Here is a 23140-nt window from a genome sequence, read left to right as displayed (position 1 = left end):
TACCAAAGAATATAGATGCATATTATGCGTCTACACAATATTCTTTGACACAATCACAAGAGGATGCATAAGATTCCTTTAATATTTTTTATTAGAAACAATTCCAGTTTTTTAAATTTTTGTGAGATCAACGTATTCGATTTTGTTTCCTTAAGGCTGTACATTTACCTTGCCATCATACATTTATATTAAACAAGCATAAAATTTTTACTGTTACTAAATTTTACCAAATATTTACCACTGGTATTTTTTCTTGCAGGATAAGCTAGAACTTTCCCATACTAATTTGCCAGCTCAAACTGACAATAAAGGTGTCCTTACTTTATATTTCAATCTATTGTATTCAAATTAATTTATGTGAAAATCATGGACTTTGTAAAAACTTTTTTTTTTAGGACAGAAAGTTTCTTATACATTTTAGAGAAAAGTAAGATCTAGAAGTTCCTTAAATTTTACGGGTTTTTAATAAATTAAAATGCATTTCGCAAAAACCCTCATTTTCATAGTATTTATAAATGTTGACTTTACATATTGAATGTAATACTCGAAATTAGCAAAATTAGAGTATTATTAACCAAACTCCTGTGCAGCTGCCTACAGAATCAGATAGCAGTTTTTGTATGGACTAGACTTCGTTGCCTCATATTATATATTCTATTTTTCTCCTCATAACCACCCAAAAAAGTATGGCTCACTGAATCATCTACACCTCATATACCTTTAAAATACTGTAAAAATCTGCCAAGATTTTTTCTTCACTGGCCCCCAGGATAATAAAACTAGGAAAAATGTGTTTGTTCTTTATTAAGTATTTTCTGTACAAAATCTGGGACAATATGTATAAAAAAAATCGAGAAAGTTACACAAAATTTATCGTTTTATTAAATTTTGTCATACAATGGAAGTACACAACGCCTCCTTTCACTCATACAAGTTATACATATAAACTTAAAAACTACGTTTACATCATACTAGAGTTAAATAAAAAGAAAAACATAATACAAAAAAAGAGAAAATATCTTTGACTAACTCAAAACTCAATTTATGATTTATATATAAATTCATATTTTTGAAGACCATCCTAAATTGTTTTAACATTTCCTAACCGATTTATCAAAAAGAAAATAAAAAAAATCTCGACTGGATAGTTGACTTTTATGTTGGACTTGTAACATAAAAATTTTGTACGTTGTCGGGTATATTTTCCAAGCGCCGCGATGAAATGGAATGATTGGAAAATTCAGTTGAGGATGAGATGACTTATTACTGAAACAAAATTCAAAAATATAAATGCAGTCAAACACTCGCAAATAGGAAACATTAATAAATTTAACAAAACATTTTTAGTACTCAATTTGCCTCCTCCTGTAAAGTGTTGCAAGAACTGTAAAAACCTAATACTTTTAATTGATATTTTGGGTATAAAAGGAATATAAAAAAAAAGGAAAAAATGATAATTATTGATAAATAAATAAAACTTACCGGAAAATGTTGAATCACGAACTATTCTCTTATGATATTAACCAGCCTCACTTCTGATAGGGTTGGAACCTTTGGTTGCGTTGGCCAGCTCCTCTTTGTTTAGCGCCACCGCCTCCGCCGCCACCACCAGCCGCACCACCAGATTGGTATCCGCCGGCTCCACCTGAAAAGGAAGAGCAGTATAAAAATTTTAATATTATAGCAATCCTACTCACTAATTGCTCTTTTGTCAACTCAAAAACATTTCGTTCGTTTTCGCCACCTGCGTTGTTTTGGCCACTCTTCAATGGGGTTACTTTTTCTATCGCGTACTTTTTTTTTAACTTTTTTTTTGTTTCACTTTTTGGAGCAAGCTGCAATCAAATCAAACAATTCGGACGCAAACAGTTTAGTAAAAAACAGTGCTGTTTTCTTGTATTGTGGAAATGTTCCAAAGTTTTAAGAACGCAGGTTACGATTCGACCTTACCAAATGAAAAAACACAAAAAAAATGACAACTAAAAAGTTAACTCTTAAAATTATTACTTGGAGTGGCAGAGTCTCATTCAGATAACATTTGTCTTTGAAAGACTAACAATAAAGTTACTGAGTTTTAATTTGGTATTAAATGTATTGGGACAAGAGGTACTTTTAACAATAAAAAATGTCCCAAAATGAAAACTAGGAACTGGAACTTATGTTTACATTGTTGTGAGACATCCACCAATACAAGCTTTTACAGGAAACTAATAATTTAAGAGAGGAAAGAGTTTAAAATTCTAGAACACCACCACAAGTACCTTTTCCACGAGTGTTAACATTGCGTCCGGTTCCACCACCACCACCATATCCTCCTTCATAACCATATCCCTGGTCTGCTTTTTGGTATAGAACAGATTTTATTAGAATTGTTCAATCAAAGCATATCAAAAAACGCTTAAAACAACCGATTTTAGTTTATAAGCAGGATTGCATCTTTTCGATATTTTTTATATGCCAGAACAGACAATAGTGAGTAGCAATATTAGCGCTATTTATCCTCATGGAAGTTTAGAATAGTATGCTATAAATTGGACTTTCTGCATAGGGTGGTATGTAGAAAGACTCATTGACTATATAAAAAAATATTTAAAAACAAACATGAGAGTAGAAACTAAGCAAAAACTGAAGCGAAGGTATTTACATTCCCAGTATCATGTAACACAATTGATGAATAACAAAATTACTTCAAAGTAAGAAAGAGAATGTTTCTGTTATTTTAAATAGATCAACATACATTTTTACGAAATGTATAAATATAAACTTCATGGAAAAGACAAATGTAAAGAAAAAAGGAAAGTGTAAAATTTTTGTGAAATACCCCTGAAAACTTGACAAAAAAAGGTATACATACTCAATTATTGTCTGTTCCTAATAGCTTGGCATGTTTCAAAATTTACAAGCTCTTCCAAGCTAAATTTTACACATCAGATATCATTTTCAAATATTCTTGTGAACTAAATTTCGTAATCAAATGCCATTATTTGATTAGAGTAGTCAATAAAAACAGAATAACCAGAAAATCATTGTATCAGCTTATATTTAGAATCTACGCAGAATCATTTCATCAAAATACAGCAAAAAGAATCTGAAAAAGTTGGATTGGAGATGAAATTTCACCCTTGTACTTGTTAATTATATTATCAGTAAAAGCTGCAAAAAGTAAATTTATTAGAGATCAATAATGTCCTAAACAATGAAGATTTAAAAATGATATTGATGTGTGTGGGGGGTGGGTACAGGAAGAAAAAGAGAAAAAATTAATTATTGAGGGAATGTAGAATTTCAACAAATGCTTTATTTCAAGCTCTAGATATTTTCACAATGTATCTTCTTCCATACTATTAAATATATGTATAAAGGTCAACATATAATTTATGTATAGGAACAGAACAACTGTCGACTTAGTGTAAATATGTCCTTAAATAATAAAAAAAATATTTCAAGACCACATAGTCTCTAGTGTGAATATCACACTTGTTATATATGACCTTCCTGTGTGTAGAACTAAGAGTGGGTTAGCTGTAGGAAGTGGAAAAATACCAACAGATGGTTTCGTCAAAACTTAAAATTTAACAATGTATTGTAAATACAACCTGTCACCAGGTTTACAATTTATAAAATGTATTTGGCCAAAAATAACGTTTTTGTATAGTTGGTAACAAGCTTCCTACAGCCAACCCTGACACAGTTATCACTTGACATATACACCGAGCTTACAAGGCACCACTCGAGATATTAACAACATCTCGGTTGGGAGTAAAAAGTTTATTAATGTGTCCTGTGGGTGTATTTACCGTAGTTACCGCCGCCATAGTTTGAGTAATCATAACCTCCATAACCCCCATAGCCACTGCCGTAGTAGTCATAACCTTGGCTGTAGCCGTCATAGCCATACCCTTGGCCATAACCATAGCCACCATAGGCTTGGTTCCAGTTCTGGTTTCCATAGCCGCCTCGGCCACCGCGACCGCCCCTCATAGGACCGCCTCTGCTGCCTCGCATACCGCGCATGCTCATCATGGGACCGCCCATTTGGTCTGGTTTGGGTGTGGCTTTTTTTACATCAACCTAGTAAATGAAGAAAAAAAAAGTCAAGGAAAACTCAAATTATCAAATATTACAATTTTTCATTTACTCTAAGTCAGGAGTGGTAAGTGTCTTCAATAGTAGTCAGTAGCAGAACTGACAGTGTCAGTCATCATGTTAAATTATTCTACTGGTTTTACAAAAACCAGACTGTAAGAGCAACATTGATAACCAGTAGTTTTTATTTTCAGAGATAGTTGTCCAATAAATTGTGATAAATGACCAGTTTATATCCACTCTGTGTAACTTTTAGAGAAATTCACAAACTTATAATTAAAATTAAGAAATAAATAATATACAAAACATGAACAAATAAAAGGTTTAAAACTCAAGTCAACAAAATAAAGATTTGGAAGGAGACTTTAAAGAAGAGATGACTTGTTGCAACTTGTTCATTAGGGCAAAGTGTATGGAAAGAGAACCACAGAGAAAAATTTCTTGATCTAGATAAAATGTCAACAATCCAAGAAGTCTGCATCAGGTTATTCTGAATGGCTATCAAAAAAATAGAAACAGCCATTTTAATTAGACACAGTCCAGAGGTCAATTTAAGAAGTAATAACACTGGAGACAGCAGTAAAATAATTTAAGATATGTTTCATACTACAGGCGTAAGTTAATTAATTAATGCCGCCAAATTAAATGGAGCTTAGCAGGACACAAAGCCCCTACTGAAGGATAAGAGATGGAACCACAAAATACTATAGTGGAGGGCATGGTTAGGAAAGAGAAGCAGAGGAAGACCACAAATGAGATGGACTGATGACATTAAGAAGATCGGAGGACACAACTGGAAACAAGTGGCGCAAAATAAAGACACTGGATTGATTTGGGGGAGACCTATGTCCAAAGTTGGATTACTTAAGGCTGAAGAAGAAAAACAGGCATTAAGCGCTTGAAGATGTAGTGACTAGTATGAAAAATTAAAATGTTAAAGCTGATATGAAAACAACACAAAATAGATATAACGAATACTATATACTATAGATAGAAGATATTGTTTCTTTATTCACAATCATAAGAATTTCAGACAAAATCTTTGAAAATAAAAGAAATGTATCCTCAACTCTCGGCACAGACTAAAATTACTAAAAAATCTTGCCTGTTTCCTAGCGGGCTATTCTATCTTCCCCTTTTAGTAATATACTGGCACTCTGAAGAGGTATTTGTACCTGAACGAGCGTGGCATCGGGGAGTTCAAAAGATACAATAAATAATATTTTCATTTACCTCTTTGTCTTTAATGGTTTGTTTGGGTTGCTTGAGTAACTCATTTACTACTTGTTCAGATTCAAATGTGATGAAGCAGAATCCTTTCCTTTGGTTCTTTTGCTTGTCAAATGGCATTTCAATATCAATGATCTAAAAGAGAAAAATATTTAAAAATTGGCTCAAAACAAAATAAGAGAAACATTACAAATTTAGTGATTTGTATTCCTTTTTTTTGTATAATTTTGATTTTATAAGAATAAACTTTTACTGAATGTAATAAGATATAGCTAAGTAGAAAATATGAATATACAAACAATAAATACTGTTTCCTCAACTTTCGGCACAGGCAAAATCATAACAAAATGTTTGCCTGTTTCCTAGCGGGATATAATATTCCCCTATTGTAATATATACTGGCACTCTATTTTAGACATTAAAATCTAACTGAGCGTGGCGTCGGGGTATCAAACTGTTAATGACAAATAAACAAAACTTACCGATCCAAATTGTGAGAAATAGTTCTTGATATCATCATCACTCAAGTCAGAGGTGAGACCACCTACAAATATTTTTCCATGCCTTGCTTTGGCTTTTTTAGGGTCAACTTTTTTGCCATTAATGACATGGTCACCTGCAGCTACAACTTTGTCAATGGCTTCTGTTGTGGTAAATACTATGAATGCAAATCCCCTTGATCTACCAGTGTTGGGATCTGTCTTTACATTTATACTTTCAATTTCACCATATTGGCCAAAATGTTCTCTCAATTCCCCTAAAAGTTGAAAGATCATGTAATACAGATATTGATAAGTGAATTATTTTGTTTAAATATCAGAAGCATCAGAAGTGGTAAGTGTCCTCAACTGTAATCAGTAGCAGAACTGACTATTGTCAGCATCATGTGAAGTACAATAAAAACAATTGACTAGTATTTTGCTTTTGAAACAGCCTTTTCCAGAAACTCGATTTAGGCAATATTAAAATCATCCACTTTACTGTCCCCCATAACAATCAAACCACTGTAAGTTATTCAAACAAATTGAATGATAATGGTCAATGAATGTAAACTAGGGAGCTAGAATTAACCATATAGACAAAGTACTGTGGGGACAGAAAATGAACATACCTGGTGTTTATCACACTCTCATCTAAACTTTATAGAATAAAACTGATGACTTAAAACAAAAATGGAAGTATTGAAAGTAAAAAAGTGCAGTAGTTTTCTAAACTTTTTCATTTCATATAATAACATCAGATGAAAAACAGCCACCAATGTGTTGTAATAGTACATTGGATTTGTGAATTTATAAGCTACTGAATAAGATTGTTTTGTCATTGTCTCAAACTTTCAGTATAGAAAATATAAGAATATTAGCCTGTAGCATGATTATATTCCCCTTTTGTAAAATATATTCTAACACTTTTGGTATCAAACAAATAAAGGATGAGTATTGTTCTTTACAAGTAAATGGTTTAAGAACCTGTACAAAGTTATCATCTTATAGCAGTTTTTAACAAAGCGGGACAAAACAAAACACAAATTCGTATCAAATAGAAAAACCAGCAACTAACACCAACTTTTAATGTGGACGTGTTTTTAAACAGTTCTAAAAGTTTTGTTTTTCAAGCATAGCTTGAATCAGTAATATCTAAGGGTTTCAGCGCGTTTTAAAACTAGTCTATTTAGATGTGTTTATTAGGTTAACATTAACACAGACATGTTTTGAAACAGTTCTCTATAAAAGTTTTGGGACGATTTTCACATTTGATCCCATTGAAGATAGCTACAAAGGAGCTGTGAATTAAATTCACAAAACAAATGTTTGACATTTGACTGTGTTGTCATGTCTTTATAATGTATATGTTGTAGGCTTCAATTACAAATAGAGAAGCTTTCAAAAATACATTTTTATTATATTATTATATGAATTATGCAATTTTTTTATATACAACACGAAAGAATAAATACTCGTTTCTTCTCAAATAAATTGCAGTTATTATTACATTTTTTTGGCATTTGCCTTTGATAATAAGCTAATAGATTTGTAATCAGGAAAGTACCTATTCTTATTATTTTTTGAAAGAATTTCTTTTTTACTGTTAGTTTGTTAACGTTCTATTGGATTTTTATTAATTATAAATCACATGCTATTTCCCGATTTATTAAAAAAACATGGCAACACAGTCAAGAACCAACATTTCGTTCTATGAACTTTAATTGACAGCTCAATTATAGCTATCTTCAATGGGACCAAATGTGAAAATCGTCCAAGTTTTGTTTTTCAAGTATAGCTTGAATCAGTAACATCTAAGGGTTTCAGTGTGTTTTGAAACTAGTTTATTTAGTACAGTCAGATGTGTTTATTGGGTTAACATTAACCAAAGTAAAAGTTTATAGCTGCAAATGTCAACCATGGAAATAATATTTCAGTTTGGCAGTGTTGGAAAGTTTTTATAATGTAATGTTGTATGCTTCAAATATAACGATAGAAAGCTTTAAAAAGTACATTTTGATTACATCTTATAATATAATCAAAATGTACTTTTTATAAGCTTTTTCTTTATGTTTGAAACATACAACATATACATATAAAAAAAATATCCCAACTCTGCCAAACCAAAATATTTTGTTCCATGAGTTGACGTTTGTGGGAACAGGAAAGTTTGTAGTAACCAAAGAATAGCAAATATAAAAAATAGAATTCAAAAAATGGATTCCTAAAAAGAAACCTATTTTGGGACCTATTGGATCCAAATTGAACGAAAAATTTCACAATGTCAACATAAAAAAGATCTAGATGCACAGGACAGAATTGCACACCAAAGTGGTTTGGTTATAACACAGACAGAAATAAACCCCCTTTTAAAGAATTCAGTATAACTAGACATAACTAAGAATAAAAAATAATTTTCTAAACATGTTAAGTTGGTTATTAAAGAAAAAAACTATTTAGGTCTACCTCAGGACAACCAGTGGAAAAGGACTGAAAACAAAAAGTCTACTTAGGGGAAACGAGTTATGGTTTTGATTTTCAAGTTGTGAGTCATGGACGTATTTATATGTCCACAGTTGGAGTCGAATCCAGACAATCATCCCAGTAACAGCATTATGTTAATCACACCATTGAGAAGATAGCTAACAGCTAATATAACGTAATTGACTAAAATTCTACATTATAAAAACAAGTAAAACTTACTATCAGTCGTTTCCCAACTCATGCCACCAACAAATAATTTTCTGAAAATAAAAAACGTGTTTTAAAATGAAGAATGGCATGATCAATTCCTATCTTTTTTAGCATATATTTAATTTCTGAATTAATCAAAATTTTTACAAATGACTTTACTGTAAGTAAAAAACAAATTGAAAAAAATTGGATCTGCAAAAGTATCAATCAAATGGAACAGCAATCTCTAAGTGATCTGAAAGTTATCATTTAAAACAATAAAATAAAAAAAAATAGTGTGAAACAAAACTACAGCAAATTTATCATTAACTTTAAAATTGATCATTTATTTTATGAAATGGTTCGTGACTGAATTTGTCAAATTAAAATTATTGGTTCTGTTTTACTAAGTGTTGGCAGAAGAAAGTGCCCAAGGATAAATACCATGGGTCCAAAGTGCTCCAATGTCCTCCACATCTTCCCATCTTCCACTTAGCTGACTCAGCCACCTGGAGAAAAGGAACCAAGTTTAAATGGGATATGAAAAATATCCTAAATCCTGGCATCCTATCACCGGCCCGAATTTTTTTGAATCTAATTAGATTGACCCAAAATTAATGAATTTGAACAAGTTAATGAAAAATTTTTTTAGAATTAAGATTCCTGAAATGCAAATTTTAAACAAGCTGTAATTTTACTTATATAAAAAGTTACTCGTTCTTTAGGAAACTCTTCAACTTAGTACAACTGGATTTGAATAACGCGCCAAAAAATCAATGAGCGTCATCCGCCATTTTCTTCAAAAGCTAGTTGGGCCTGATCTTCATAAAAAAATGCCAAATTATCACAAAATATCTACTAAATCAAATTAATACAATGTTATTCAAATTTCTTACGATCTAAACATACAAATTTAACGATTTAATATTACAAAGTAATTGTTATTAGTAAGATGTTTACAGATTAATACGAGAAAAACGAGGTGCCAAATTTTATTATAAATATAATCATTACATCGGAAATTTAATAAAACAAAATATACGACAAATAGCTACGAAATAACTAAAATTCATGTATATTTAGAATATAAAAAAGAATAACACTTACCTATCGTCATCACGACCGGGCGTTTCTGCACTTCCACTATCTGCTGGAGCGTCACCTGATCCATTTTGATGCTCTGCTGAGACATCTTTAGAAAAATCTTCACCGTTCTCCATTAGAACTGCCTGTGAGCCGATAAATTAAAAAACTAATATAAATACTTAGCCTAAGAGCTACTAACAAAGTAACAACTAATACCACGTCCTACCTTCGCTATCACAAGAAGAGAAGAGAACGATGAAGTGACGCCGGCAAGCGGTATCGCGTAGTAAATCGTTACTTCTTGCCCCACTACGTCACTACCGGTCTCTCCAGCCAATTGCGGCACAAGATTTCAAAACAGATCTACTTTTTAATGCGTCCGAATGAAAAGCCGGGTTGTTAGAATCACAAGGCAGACATACGTTATGAATAAGTTGGGTTAGCTTGTAACCGTATGAATAAAGGAGGATAATAAACGTATCTCTAGCCTTTTTTCGTATGTTATATATGACGCACAACTTTCTCAAGTTCGGCAACAGGATCAATGATCTATAGGAAGACAGTGTCGTAGAGTTCGTAGACCTACTCAAGGTTGAATATTTTTATAGTTAAAAAATTATAAATAATTAGATATTTTTTTGACAATTTTAGATAACTGCCTGCATAAATGTAAAAAATAACTAAATATATAAGAGAAGTGTGCGATGAATCTAATTTCAATTCTTTAACATTTTGTACTTAACCACAAAAGAGTATCCATGAAAAGGGTATATTATGCATATATATTTGTTATTATGGACAATAGTATTTTTGATCAAAGTTGACATTAAATCTTCTATTGAAATAAATATTGCGTTCACTTTATGTAAACAAAACTAGAATAATCAGATCGTTAGTCAAACTTCCACACTGTATTTACGTTTTCTCATTATTTTATTCTGAACAATAATTTGTAGCATCTGGTATCCTGTTACTCCCCTCACGTGCTTAAAATATTGGAATTTTCGTATTTTTATAATCAATTCCCTTTCATAGTTTTCGCCAAGACTTATCGACTGGTAACTCTATCTATGTAGCATTTTTTCAGTAATCTGCTATACAGCTGCATATATAAGAAATTTTTTCATCATAGATTTAGTAAAGCTGAATGCATTCATACAATATAAGATGATAATGAATATATAACATTCGGATTTATTTTGCTAATGGATTTCTTCAGTGTGATAGATGTTATATGGGCACTTTTAATCTTTGGTCTTAATTCTAAACAAAAATCATTATTGCTAGTAAATAGCCAGGTTTTCTTTGGAAACACTCAATGATTTTATTGACAGCTATATCATTGATTTATCCCATTTACAATGACTCAAGATGTATTTCTAGTACTTCTTACATGGTAGTTTCCGGCAACGAATTAAAAGTATAAAGAATATGAGATATCCTTGCCTCTCGGCTTATTTAATTTTGATGTTCTCCAATGTTATATTATCTATTTTTATGTGCGTTCTTTGGTTATGGTATAGGTTTCCTATGCTTTATCTCATAATATGTTGGTTATGTCTCATTATACCTAATACTTTCTCAAAATCCTCAAAGTAAACGTACTCATCCTTGTTTACATCCAAAAAGCATTGTATCGGCACATTTTGCACTAAATACCTCTCTAGTTCCCAATCCATCGCGAAAAGTGAACTAGTACTTAGCTTTGTCTCCACTAAAGTAACATCGCAACTTACTGCAATAACAACATAAAAGTTGGCTGTTGTTGTAGTATGTTACACTGTGTTGTACTATGTTTATATCGCAGTTGGAGTATCTTGTGTTTTTCCAGTTTCGGTGGTAAAGATAAAAGGAAATCTTCCAACATTTTGCAACAGCGACAAATGTTAACATCAGTGTGGACGGCTTGTAGTTAGTCGTAGTCGTTAGTTGTTGACAAGTTTGAACTGTTTGTTTTGTTTTCTGAATTTGGCTTTTACAATGGTATTTAAATAGACTTTAGAAGTCTGCATTAATATAATAGACAATTATAAACAACATACACGTCTTTGGAATGCAACAGACAAACATTATAAATATAGAGAAGCTAAACATGATGCCTGGTCCAATATGTGTAGCAGTATAAACTTTGAAAATATAGAAGAGGCAAAACGAAAAATAAGAAATTACTTTGCTGTTGTTTCTTCGGGATAAAAATAAAATCCGGTCATGTCAGGAAGGAGGAATTGACGTAAGTCGTACATCAATATGATACATTATTTGATCGGTAACATATTTATAAATACATATGTATAATTTTAAGGACATCAGATAATATAAATGAGAAGTAATTAATAATTATTTTGCCAAGGAACTATTTCTGCTGGAGAAACAAAAAAGTTGTGAATTCATTCCTGACATCTCTTGCTGCTATCGATTAGTTTCGCGCAATATTTTTAAAGGATGTATATGGAGGATTGTAAGAATTCTTAGATGCCAAACTCTTCCTGAGAAAATTGTGCAAATAAATACAGGCCATAACAACAGTTTTATGAATATTCTAAATTTGGCACATGGAATCCCAAAGATGTTTTCTGACACTCTCCTTGCTCTGCTAAGGCGATAGTTAAATATTCTTTGTGGTGACTCTTTGTCTTGTGCTCCTGGGTTGGATTTTAATAGGGTCGGTGATAACGGGAATTCATCGTCACCCAAGTATACATGCGGTGCTGTTTTTTTTTTCACCTCATCAGACTGCTTTTTTCAGGTAAATTAAATTTGCATTGCATTAATAATTTTTTAAGGTTTGCATTGTCAAAAAATCCTCTATTTGATATACTTACTCGTGAGCCTACTCTCATGCCAAAAAGAACAATGCTGAAGAAGCCATTATAATTAAAAAACTCACTGCCACTCTTTCGAGGAGTCTATAATGCCACGTGTTTACCGTCCATTACACAGACACATTTGGAAAAATTCCATAACTTATTAAAATCTTGTGCAACTACATTCCATCCTTCACGGGTTGTTGATGTCTGCAAAAGGAGAAATGCATAAAAATTCACGACATTGGAAGCGTTAGTTAAATAAAAATTATATTGTTAAAAGTAAAAATTTAAACGACATAATTTTGTTTTCAGGTTATGACAGATTCGGGTGATGATAGTAAAATGCGATGGACGATTTTTTGGCTGAAGAATTTGAAACCAACAATACTGACATTGAAGGAACAGGGGAGACCACCGAACAAACGCACAATCTACAAAGCTCTGCAATTGAGCAAACACATAATTTACCAATCACGACAAAAGGCAATTACTCAGTGAACGGAGAAAAAAGAAATTAAATCGCATTGGAGAGTCAGCACACGAAGCTTACTATGTTATCAGAAATTTGAAAAGCAAATCCCATCGTGATACATTTAATGTCTTTGGTGAACATATTGTAAATAAAATTAGACTATTAGTACCCTTTCAGACTGGTGACCAACACCGATATCTGTTACCGGTGGTTACTTTATATGTACTGTTATACGGAGATGAGTTGTGGACTCTCACAGACGGTACCTGCAAGAAAATTGAGGTTTTCGAAATTGGCTTTATCGTCGAATCCTGATGATATCCTATACCGGCCACGTTACTAATCAGGACGTTTTATTAAGAATGTAAAAAGGAAAAGAGTTGTTAACCACAATGAACACAACCAAAATCGAATACCTCGTTCACATCATGAGGAATAGCGAAATATATGGGTTGCTGTAATTAATTCTACAAGGAAAAGTAGAAGGAAAACGCAGACCAGGAAGGCGAAGGATTTCCTGACTGACAAATCTACGTACGTGGTTCAACACAACAACCACAAATCTTTTCAGAGCAGCAGTTTGCAAAATACAGATTGCCATAATGGTCGCTAACGTCCGAAACATATATGCGCTAGAAGAAGAAGATATATATATATATATATATATATATATATATATATATATATATATATATATATATAAAGCAACAAGAATTCAGGAGACTTCTCTTCGATAGCGAGTTAGGTGAACCGCAAATTCAAGATTACTGAATGCTATTGAACGATGTTAGGAATACCCTTTATTCCGACAACATATCTATCCTTAAAAACACTATCTTTTGCACTCTTCACGTGGAAAAAAGACGTTAAAGTGAACGTAGACGATTGTATTTCTTTTCAATTTGAACTCCACCATTGTTCTACACGCGTTTCGAGTTATTCAATTTTCATCAGGAACACTTGATAGTTCAAACTGAAATGAAATGTTACTTAGTTATCTCACAACATTTTTAGCTTTTAAAATAAACTACAAAGTGGTGTATACTAAATCTATATCTAATCATCTATACTAAATCTATATACTTATATATAGTTATATATATATATATATATATATATATATATATATATATATATACTTATTATCTGAATTGGTGTATCTATATACTTAGTTCATACATTCCTGACTGAGACCCAGACGTAAATTTAGCAATTTCAGACGCAAAGCCACTTTAAGAACAGAGGCGGATACAGCGTTTGAAACCTATTTAAATCTTTATTAAAATAAGACGACTTTTTCCAGTATATATGGAAATAAAATTTATACCCATTATATTTATTATATTATGTAGGCAAAATGTGTTTTGCTGCTCCATAGTAAACTGTCAACTGATTGTCAAAAAAGTATATTTTCGAGCGTTTCTAAAAAGCTTGTGTTTAAATTTTCTATTCGAAATTAACGAAAAATGCCTCATTACAGGGTAAGATCTTGTGTTTAAATATACTTATAGCAGTTATAAAATGTAGTAAATCCTGCATAAATCTTTTATTTTAGGAAATTAAATTAGGAGATGTATGGAGAACATGTAACAAAATAAGGGCAGCAGTTTTTCGTATGGGAATAAACCTTTTTGATTATTTTTTGCCACTGGATCCGCACAAAAACTGCCTCATTTCAGGTCTAAACTAAATTTTTGAATATTTTAGTATCTGTACTTAATTCTTTTATTTATTTTTCCAGAATCTCAATTTATATCTGTCATTAACAGGCAGCTGAGGGCTACGATTGGTTTATCAGAACAAGAAGTCGCTGAACTTGCAGACTATTTTAGAGTGCCTGATGGACGAATATATTACACTCAATTGTGTGAAGTTATTCACGACAGTGGTACGTATTCTCTTCTATTTCTATATTTTCAGATCGCCTTTAGACTTCTGGCAAACAAAGAAGTTAGTTGGTATCTATTTATTTCGTATAAATTAAAATAATATAATGTATAGAGATATACAGGGTGTTTTAAAAAGGTATGTCATAAATTAAATCACGCATTCCGGGCAGAAAAATAAATTGATTGAATCAAACTTATCTCAGTACAAAAGTGTACACAAAAAAAGTTACAGCTCTTTGAAATTACAAAATAAAAATTGTTTTTTTGCATTATCTCCTAAACTACTTGACATTTTGTAATAAAAATGGACAAGTTACTTTCTTGTTCTGAAAGCATTTTCATACAAAAGAAACAACAAAATCTAAGCGCACAGAAAAATTTTGAAGGGGGTGTGCAGCCCTAAATTCCCCCAAACTTTTGAGTACGTTCAAATCAAATGAATTTTGTGGCATCATTAGTTTAACCCATTATTTTTAAAACTTTTTTGCCTCTTATCACTTTTTCGAAAAACTAGTTTTTTCCTAGTTGGCATCAATAATAGTCAATAATTTGAAGCCATCATTTATTGTGTGAACAAGATTAATATTAAAAATTTTGATATTACAATGGCCTACACATTTCAGGAAATGGCAGATATGCATTTAACTTTGGGTAAGTTGGATCAGATTAAATTATGATTTCAATAAACTATCGGGAATATCGTAAGTGAATGTCAAGGAAATAGTGCAGCAGCCACAAAGCGTTATGCAGTAAAATACCCCAATTGAAATACACCCGATAGACGATTATTTCTGACCATTGATCGTCGTTTACGGGAAACGGGTACATTCCAACCGCAAGTTGCTGGCAATAGTGGTCGTCCAATAATGGATGCAACATTTTAGAAATCATTGAAGAAGTCCCTGGAACAAGTACAAGGGTAATAGCTGCTCAACTAAATGTTCCTCACGTAAGGGTTTGGAGGCGTTTGAAGGATCAGCTGCTTAAACCCTATCACTTAACAACGGTTCAAGAGTTATTGGTTGAAGATTATCCTAAAAGGATTGGATTTTGCGATTGGTTGTTAATGGAAAACACTCGAAATGTTAATTTTTTTAGAAATATTTTGTTTACCGACGAGGCTACCTTCAGTAGAATTGGAATAACAAACCATCATAACGAGCACATTTGGGCCGACGAAAATCCTTAAGCCCAAAAAAACGACTCATCACCAAAGGACTTTCAAAGTTAATGTTTGGGCAGGAATTGTGGATAATCTAATAGGCCCAGTATTTCTTACCAACAATTTAAATGGTGATAATTATTTGCAGTTCTTGGCAAACGATTTACAAGAGTATTTGGAAGAAGTGAATATTGTAATAAGGCAAAATATGTGGTTTCGACAAGATGGCGCTCTACCGCATTACAGTAATGAAGTCCGGGAATACCTTTGCAGGCAGTATCCTGGTCCGTGGATTGGAAGGGGTCGTGACGCACCTATTTCTTGGCCACCCAGAAGTCCAGGTCTTAACCCCATAGACTTTTGCTTTTGGGCGTTTATGAAAGAGAAAGTGTATTCTGTAACAATAGAGGACGAACAACAATTATTGAGGGTTAGAATAATTGAAGCTGCAAATCAATTTCGTCAGAAAAATATGATTTTTCAGCGCATTCAGTTTTCCTTATGAAAACGATACCGAATGTGTATTGAAGAAAATGGGGGTCATCTTGAACATTTATTGTAATATCATATTTATAGAGGTTATAGACATTTTTTGTACTTGTTAATTCATTTAAGCCATTTATTTAGCTGCACCTAATTTTTTAAAGGTTAATGAAAAGGGCCGTAACTCAATAAAAACTGTTGTTTGAAAAAAGTGATAAAATAATGTGTTAAACTAATGATGCCACAAAATTCATTTGATTTGAACGTATTCAAAAGTTTGGGGGGATTTAGGGCTGCATACCCCCCTTAAAATTTTTCTGTGCGCTTAGATTTCGTTGTTTCTTTTTTATGAAAAATGTTTTCAGAACAAGAAAGTAACGTGTCCATTTTTATTACAAAATGTCAAGTAGTTTAGGAGATAATGCAAAAAAACTATTTTTATTTTGTAACTTCAAATGTCTGTAACTTTTTATGTGTACACGTTTGTACTAAGAGAAGTTGGATTCAATCAATTTATTTTTATCCCCGGAATGCGTGATTTAATTTATGACATACCTTTTTGAAACACCCTGTATATACTATTGGTAGTTTCCGTATGATATAAGTATACATTTCGATCTCGGGAATACTCCAGTTACTCGGGCCATTCGCTTCTCAATTTTGTCGGACTGAACCGATTCACTTGAAATTCTAAGCAACTTTTGTTCAATAGAATTTTTTCAGAAAGTCATTACTACTGTTTGAGCTATTTATGGTTGAAAACAGCGCATTTTATTAAAAAAGTCATGTTTTTTAACGTTTTTTCATGAATAACTCAAAAAATATGCCTTTGATCGAATGAGTATGCACAACAAAAATTGCTTGTAAAAGAATACAAGATATTCTAGATATAATACAAAATTTGATTTGATCGCTGAAAGGAGACTTTTTTTTGCGAATATTTGGATCAATGAATTCAACGTTAAATTGTAAGAAAAGGGTTGCTTTTTCGTAAATAATGATACTAAAGTTTTTTATGTTCCATAAAATGACCTTTAAAGTGAGCACTACAAAAAATCATTTGCATGTAAACTAAGTAAGTTACAGCTCGTTAAAGATGGACTCTTCGAATATTTTAAGGAAAAAAGGGCAGTATACCTAATTAACCTAATATCCACCAGAATCAAAATTAATCATTTTCCTTCTACAATACATTTTATTTTAGTGTTCTTCATTAGATCTAGGACTAGTTTAAAATGCATTATTTTTGAAAAAATTGTATGGTCTATTTTGAAATTTTTTAAAAAATTGTTCTTTTTTTTTCAAATTAACTTAAAAACTATATTATATATGTAAAAGATGATACAGTACAAAATTATAGGTCTTTTTCAATTAATATTCTCGTTTTCTATATAATACAAACTTCTGTTCTGTAGAAAACAATGGAGATATCACCGATTAAAAATGTAAACACTCCCGGTTTTGAGTGCTTCAAACCTTAATTTTTCAAAAGCAAAAGATAGTTTGGCTTTCTAATGAGCCTAGCCTTGTAGCCCTTCTTTCAAATGGCTATATATATATATATATATATATATATATATATATATATATATATATATATATATACATTAAAGCTTGAAAATTAACTGACCTTTTGAAGAAAAACTATTAATATTTTTGAGAGATAATTTTGGAGCTCTCACATATCTAAAGTACGCATAATAGTGTTGTAGATGAATATATCTTGATTACCAACAAATAATGTTGAGTGCTTCGTACTATTATTAGCATAGGGGGTAGTTTCTAAGGGTTAAAAAAACTTCATAAGCCTGGAAACAAATTTTTATTGATTTAAATAAATAAGTTTAAAATTTTATTGTGTATAAAACTATTTTTAAAGTTGTCGTCTTTAGGGGTGATTTTTAGGGGTTGAAGAGTTTAAACTAAATAAATATCGTTTCATAAGCGAGGAATGAATTTTGAGTTCTAAATTGAAACATTCTAAACTATAAATAGACTTTTCAGTATTTTTTGCATAAAGGGGTGCTTTCTAAAGATTAAAAACTTAAAACGAATGAAACATCATTTCACAAGCGATGAATGAATTGTTATTGATTTTAATTCATAATTTGAGCATTTTACATCGTAAAAAAATATTTTTTTAAGCGGTATTTCCGTCATAAGCGGTGGTTTCTAAGGGTTGAAAATTTGTATTAAAGTATAAATTATCATTGAATATATTTATTTTGTTTAATTCAATCAGATTTTAATGCACAAAAACGTTCTAATAAGTGTTTTCCTGTTTTTCCACTAAGGGTGAGTCTGAACCCCTTAAAAAAAGCACACTTCGCCGATATATAACTTTTGCAAAGGAGGATAAGACAAGCTTATATTCAAATTTTCAGCTAAATCCATGCAGTCCGACAGAATTGCGATGTAAGGTCCTATTTTTTGCCCGAGTTGCTGTACTAGAAGGCATTTGAATTTAATTGATGCTTTCCTTTGGACACATTGTTATTTTTTTACACCGGGAACACCGCTTTCTGATATTACAAACAACAGCATAATGATATTACCATAAAAAACGTTTTCGTATGTCTATATGTATATATATATATATATATATATATATATATATATATATATATATATATATATATATATATATATATATATATATATATAATATATAACTGTTTTGGATGGGTTGGAGTCAATAATAGGGCTATTGGTTAACTATTTTTTTATTCTCGAGCTTTCAATTGTGTTTACAATTATTATCAAGAGCTAAAAAAGACAAAATACTTACAAGGTTGAACTAAAAAGAAAAAACAATTTTTGTTAACTTACCAAATAAAAATTAGTTTGGTAAGTAAAAATCACTGCTTACATCTTCAAAATATTATATATATATATATATATATATATATATATATATATATATATATATATATATACATGCATATGCAGTTTCCATGCAGTTTAAAGTCTTTAGGCATAATTTTTTGGATGTTTTTCAATTTATATTCCTTCCCCGATTACATGGAGAACAAAAACTATACATATTTCTGCAACACTTCAACAATATCGACCCCAAAATTCAGTTTATCATGGAACGGGTGAAGAACCAACAACTTCCATTTTATATGTATGTATTCGTTATAAAGGAGGACGGAAGGATAGGATATACAGTATACCAAAAACCCAAAAATACTGATAGATATTTACATGCTAATTTAAATCACCATCATCCTGCACAATTACATTCGGTTAAAATCTTAATCACAAGATCTGAAAAACTGACAGAGTGCCATAAGAATGAAGAAATACACAAAGTTAAAACAAAGTTAAGGAAAAATGTATTTTTCACTTCTACAATCGAAAAGGCACAGAAATTCAGAAAACAGAAGCTATATTTAACACCGAAAAGAAAATCTCTCTTATTACCATCCGCAAAAACAAAAACTACATTGGAAAATTGGAAAAACAAAAACATGTTATAAGCAAAGGACATAAAATAAACTTTTAGGACCAAACTTGAAATTATAGAAATTGAAAAACATCCAAACAATTTAAATACACGAGATGATGCCGAAAGACTTCCAACTGCATGAAAACCAAATTTACAGGGTGGCCCTTCCTATACACCACGGTGTCTGTACGGAAAATGACTTAATATCCAAAGCTTTTTTCTTTACAAAATTATACAGGGTCATTAACACTACAATTTAAAAATAATGTGAATTATACAGGTTGCTCCAAAAAAGAGTGGTATATTAAAATTATATTTTTTCTTAAACAACACCCTATATTTGATGACATTTTTTAATTTTTCGTAAAAAATGAGCTATTATTTTATGAGGGTTCCCTGTATCTAAATACAAGGTGTTTTGATTTATTTTAATTTTTCTAAAAATTTAAGGCTTTAAGGTTTTAAGTAAATTTTTCACACGACAGACTAATAAAATATAGGGTGTATACAGCTCGAATTTGCTAATAGAACAATCTAATATTTTGAATACCCTGTAAAAAAGTTTGCCATAATAAACATCCGTTTAAATATGACAAATATTAAGCCCCAAGACAAAATGTGTCTTCAATTCTTATAAATACTTATAAATTTCCTTATAAAGGGAATACTTATAAAAGTATAGCTTATATTTTACGGACAATTCAAAAATGTCATCAAATCTAGGGTGTTCCATAAAAAAAATATAACTTTGATATACCACCCTCTTTTGGAGCACCCTGTATAATTCACATTATTTTTAAATTGTAGCGTTAATGGCCCTGTATAATTCTGTGAAGAAAAAACTTTTGATAAAGTAGTTTTCCGTACAGAGACCGAGGCGTATAGGGTGGACCATCCTGTATATAAGGATGAATTTTTCATAAAAGTAATTTTGAAGTGCCTGAATTCAGCAAAAATGCCCCGTTAGTAACCGGATTGGAATGGGAAGATCCTCTTCATACCAATCGTCTCAGTATAAGCGAGGAAAGACGGCTTAACGTTTTGCTTACAAAAATTGCTTCGTTGGTCAACATGAAGAAGATCATTTTGAGACCATATTTTCAAGACTATGAATTAGTAAGAATTCTTTATACCTTATTTGCTTTACTTTCGATATGAAAAAACGTGTTAAAATAAAATTGAAAAATGTAAAATCTGCACTAAACCATAGTGACTACAATTCTTTTAGTTATGTACAGTAACAAGTTCTTTTAGGTGTCGAAAAACAACGGGACAGTGACCGTGGCCCACTTCGCCAGAATCCTTGCGTATCTGGAAATACTTTTATCTGCTGATGACTTCAACCTGTTGGTGAAAAAATATATCAAAGACAGCTACACCCTCAACTACATAGCGTTCATATCTGCCATAGATCAAATTGTACAATACCTGAATGCCCACGGAATTTTGGATCTATGTGGAGTAAGTCAGTTACTGTATATGTATAGTTACCGATAATGATAAATTAGGTAAACGATGGTGATAAATAGGTATTTAAAGTTTTTTGTTTATTAGGACGTAATGAGCCTATTTCCTGGAAGAGTCATTAATGCAGAACTGCCAAAACTGCCCAGACCAGAAATAGGTAAGCTAATTTTAAAATGTTAGTACTTATTCTTCTCTTTAATCTCTAATGTTCTTCCAAGCTAGAGATAAGGTTTAATATATATAGTTTGAAGTAAATACTGTATACACAACTCCCCCAATGAGTTGTTATATAACAAAACAAATATAATACCAATGTATCAACATATACAGCAGATCTCGCTCGGGTTCATAAAACGATATCACAACCCCCTGCATCTGCTGGTGATGCATACATAGGATATATATATATATATATATATATATATATATATATATATATATATATATATATATATATATATACATGCAAGTGGTTCTACACCATTCGATAGCATCCACCTTTTCCTATCTGTCCAATCATCATTTTGGAAGTTTCTGGTTCTCATGTCATCTTCCACTTCTTTGTTACAATTATGTCTTGGTCTCCCTCTTTTCCTTCGATGAGCTGACTCCCACTTCCATATTTTCAAAGGCCATTTATCTTCTGGCATTCGCCCTTAAGTGGTCGAACATATTTCGTTCTTATTTCTTCATTAGTGAGTCTGTATATAATTCGAAAGTTCGACTGTGTTTTTCGAGTGTTTTTAATCTATTTCCTTTTTTTTTTTGTAATCTCTCACACCTCCGATCCGTATACCGCAATACTCTCTATAATCCTCTTGTAAGGTCGTCTTTTAACTCCCATTTTGGTGTTCCTATTCCAAATTACCGGGTGCAGTCGTCTAATTACAACTATTCCTAGTACTCTCCTATTTCTAATGTCCTCGTCATTCCCCTTCCTTTCTAAAATTAATTACCCAAGATATTTGTATTTGTGACCGGCTTTTACTAATGCTCGATTTTCCATTATTAAGTCTCTACTGTTTCTCCCTTGTTGGGAAAGTATTAAATATTTATTTACATATTTTACATTTAATATTTTTATTACTGTATTGTAAAATCATCTTTATATATATATATATATATATATATATATATATATATATATATATATATATATATATATATATATATACATATATTATAGCTACTTACTTATTTACTTTAAAATATTACAGTATATTATTTTTCTTATATTCAGTAAATTCTTATTATTAAACTGCCGCTAACACATGGTAATCTGTTTTTAAGTCCAAAGAAATTCACTTGTCGTTGTTATTTGTTAACTGCCTCGAAAACACAGAAAACGTTACAAAATATCAAATTTCTGTTAACCATTTATTTAACTGATCGTCATATAAAAACGCAATACAATGGACCGTGGAAGTGATGACGTAGATTTTATTGACATCTGTCAGTTTCACTTTCCAAACAAACCTTGTTTAGTGTGGATAATTTGTATTTTTCGTTATTTTTTTTACAGAATCTTTCCGCTTTTTGCAATATCTAAGTATTCTAATAGTTACTACAACAATTGTACAGGGTTGTGTAAATAATAAAGCATGTTGTTTTATAAAAATAGCAATAAAATGCATGTATCAATAGAATGTCTTTAATTTAAATTTTTAAACTATATTTCATAGAAATAGAACACTGAATTATGATGGTATTATCGTAAAAAACACTATACTTAAAAAAAAAGCAGCAGAGGAAGCAAAATGTTAACTTTATAGAATTTAAAAAGTCTTGAGATTGGGCATTTCAACTTTTGTTTGGAAAGTAATTGACAGTTGTGACGTCACACTTCCACTGTCCA

The 23140-nt window shown here is 31.3% G+C and overlaps 2 protein-coding genes across 5 annotated transcripts in view; one reads left to right on the top strand and one right to left on the bottom strand.

The window, feature by feature from the left end:
• Positions 1-859: 859 nt before the first annotated feature.
• Positions 860-9811, bottom strand: sqd (RNA-binding protein squid). 3 transcript variants are annotated; one of them, XM_072539480.1, is made up of 9 exons: positions 9576-9724; positions 8913-8977; positions 8499-8539; positions 5799-6073; positions 5320-5451; positions 3798-4071; positions 2262-2336; positions 1483-1645; positions 860-1266 (listed from the first exon to the last, which is right to left on the bottom strand). In XM_072539480.1, the coding sequence occupies exons 3-8, from the start codon at positions 8518-8520 to the stop codon at positions 1530-1532; spliced, it is 894 nt and encodes a 297-aa protein (XP_072395581.1). In that variant the 5' UTR covers positions 8521-8539; positions 8913-8977; positions 9576-9724; the 3' UTR covers positions 860-1266; positions 1483-1529. The 3 variants fall into 3 exon arrangements, with proteins under 3 accessions (XP_072395581.1, XP_072395566.1, XP_072395574.1); XM_072539465.1 differs by lacking the exon at positions 8913-8977 and having other exon boundaries at positions 9576-9811; XM_072539473.1 differs by lacking the exons at positions 2262-2336; positions 8913-8977 and having other exon boundaries at positions 9576-9811.
• A 4377-nt stretch (positions 9812-14188) lies between these two features.
• Positions 14189-23140, top strand: part of LOC140438291 (uncharacterized) — a 29885-nt gene continuing 20933 nt past the window's right edge. Inside the window, exons 1-6 of one of the 2 annotated variants that reach the window (XM_072527985.1) lie at positions 14189-14314; positions 14389-14512; positions 14575-14721; positions 20756-20934; positions 21073-21279; positions 21373-21442. In XM_072527985.1, the coding sequence (XP_072384086.1) occupies positions 14300-14314; positions 14389-14512; positions 14575-14721; positions 20756-20934; positions 21073-21279; positions 21373-21442 (742 nt within the window). In that variant the 5' untranslated portion in view covers positions 14189-14299. Of the gene's footprint in view, positions 14315-14388; positions 14513-14574; positions 14722-20755; positions 20935-21072; positions 21280-21372; positions 21443-23140 lie in introns of those variants that run through there. The other variant, XM_072527988.1, reaches the window with a different exon arrangement.

Source organism: Diabrotica undecimpunctata, chromosome 1 (assembly GCF_040954645.1).
Source record: "Diabrotica undecimpunctata isolate CICGRU chromosome 1, icDiaUnde3, whole genome shotgun sequence".
Lineage (NCBI taxonomy): Eukaryota > Metazoa > Arthropoda > Insecta > Coleoptera > Chrysomelidae > Diabrotica > Diabrotica undecimpunctata.
This window is presented reverse-complemented; position numbering and strand designations above follow the sequence as displayed.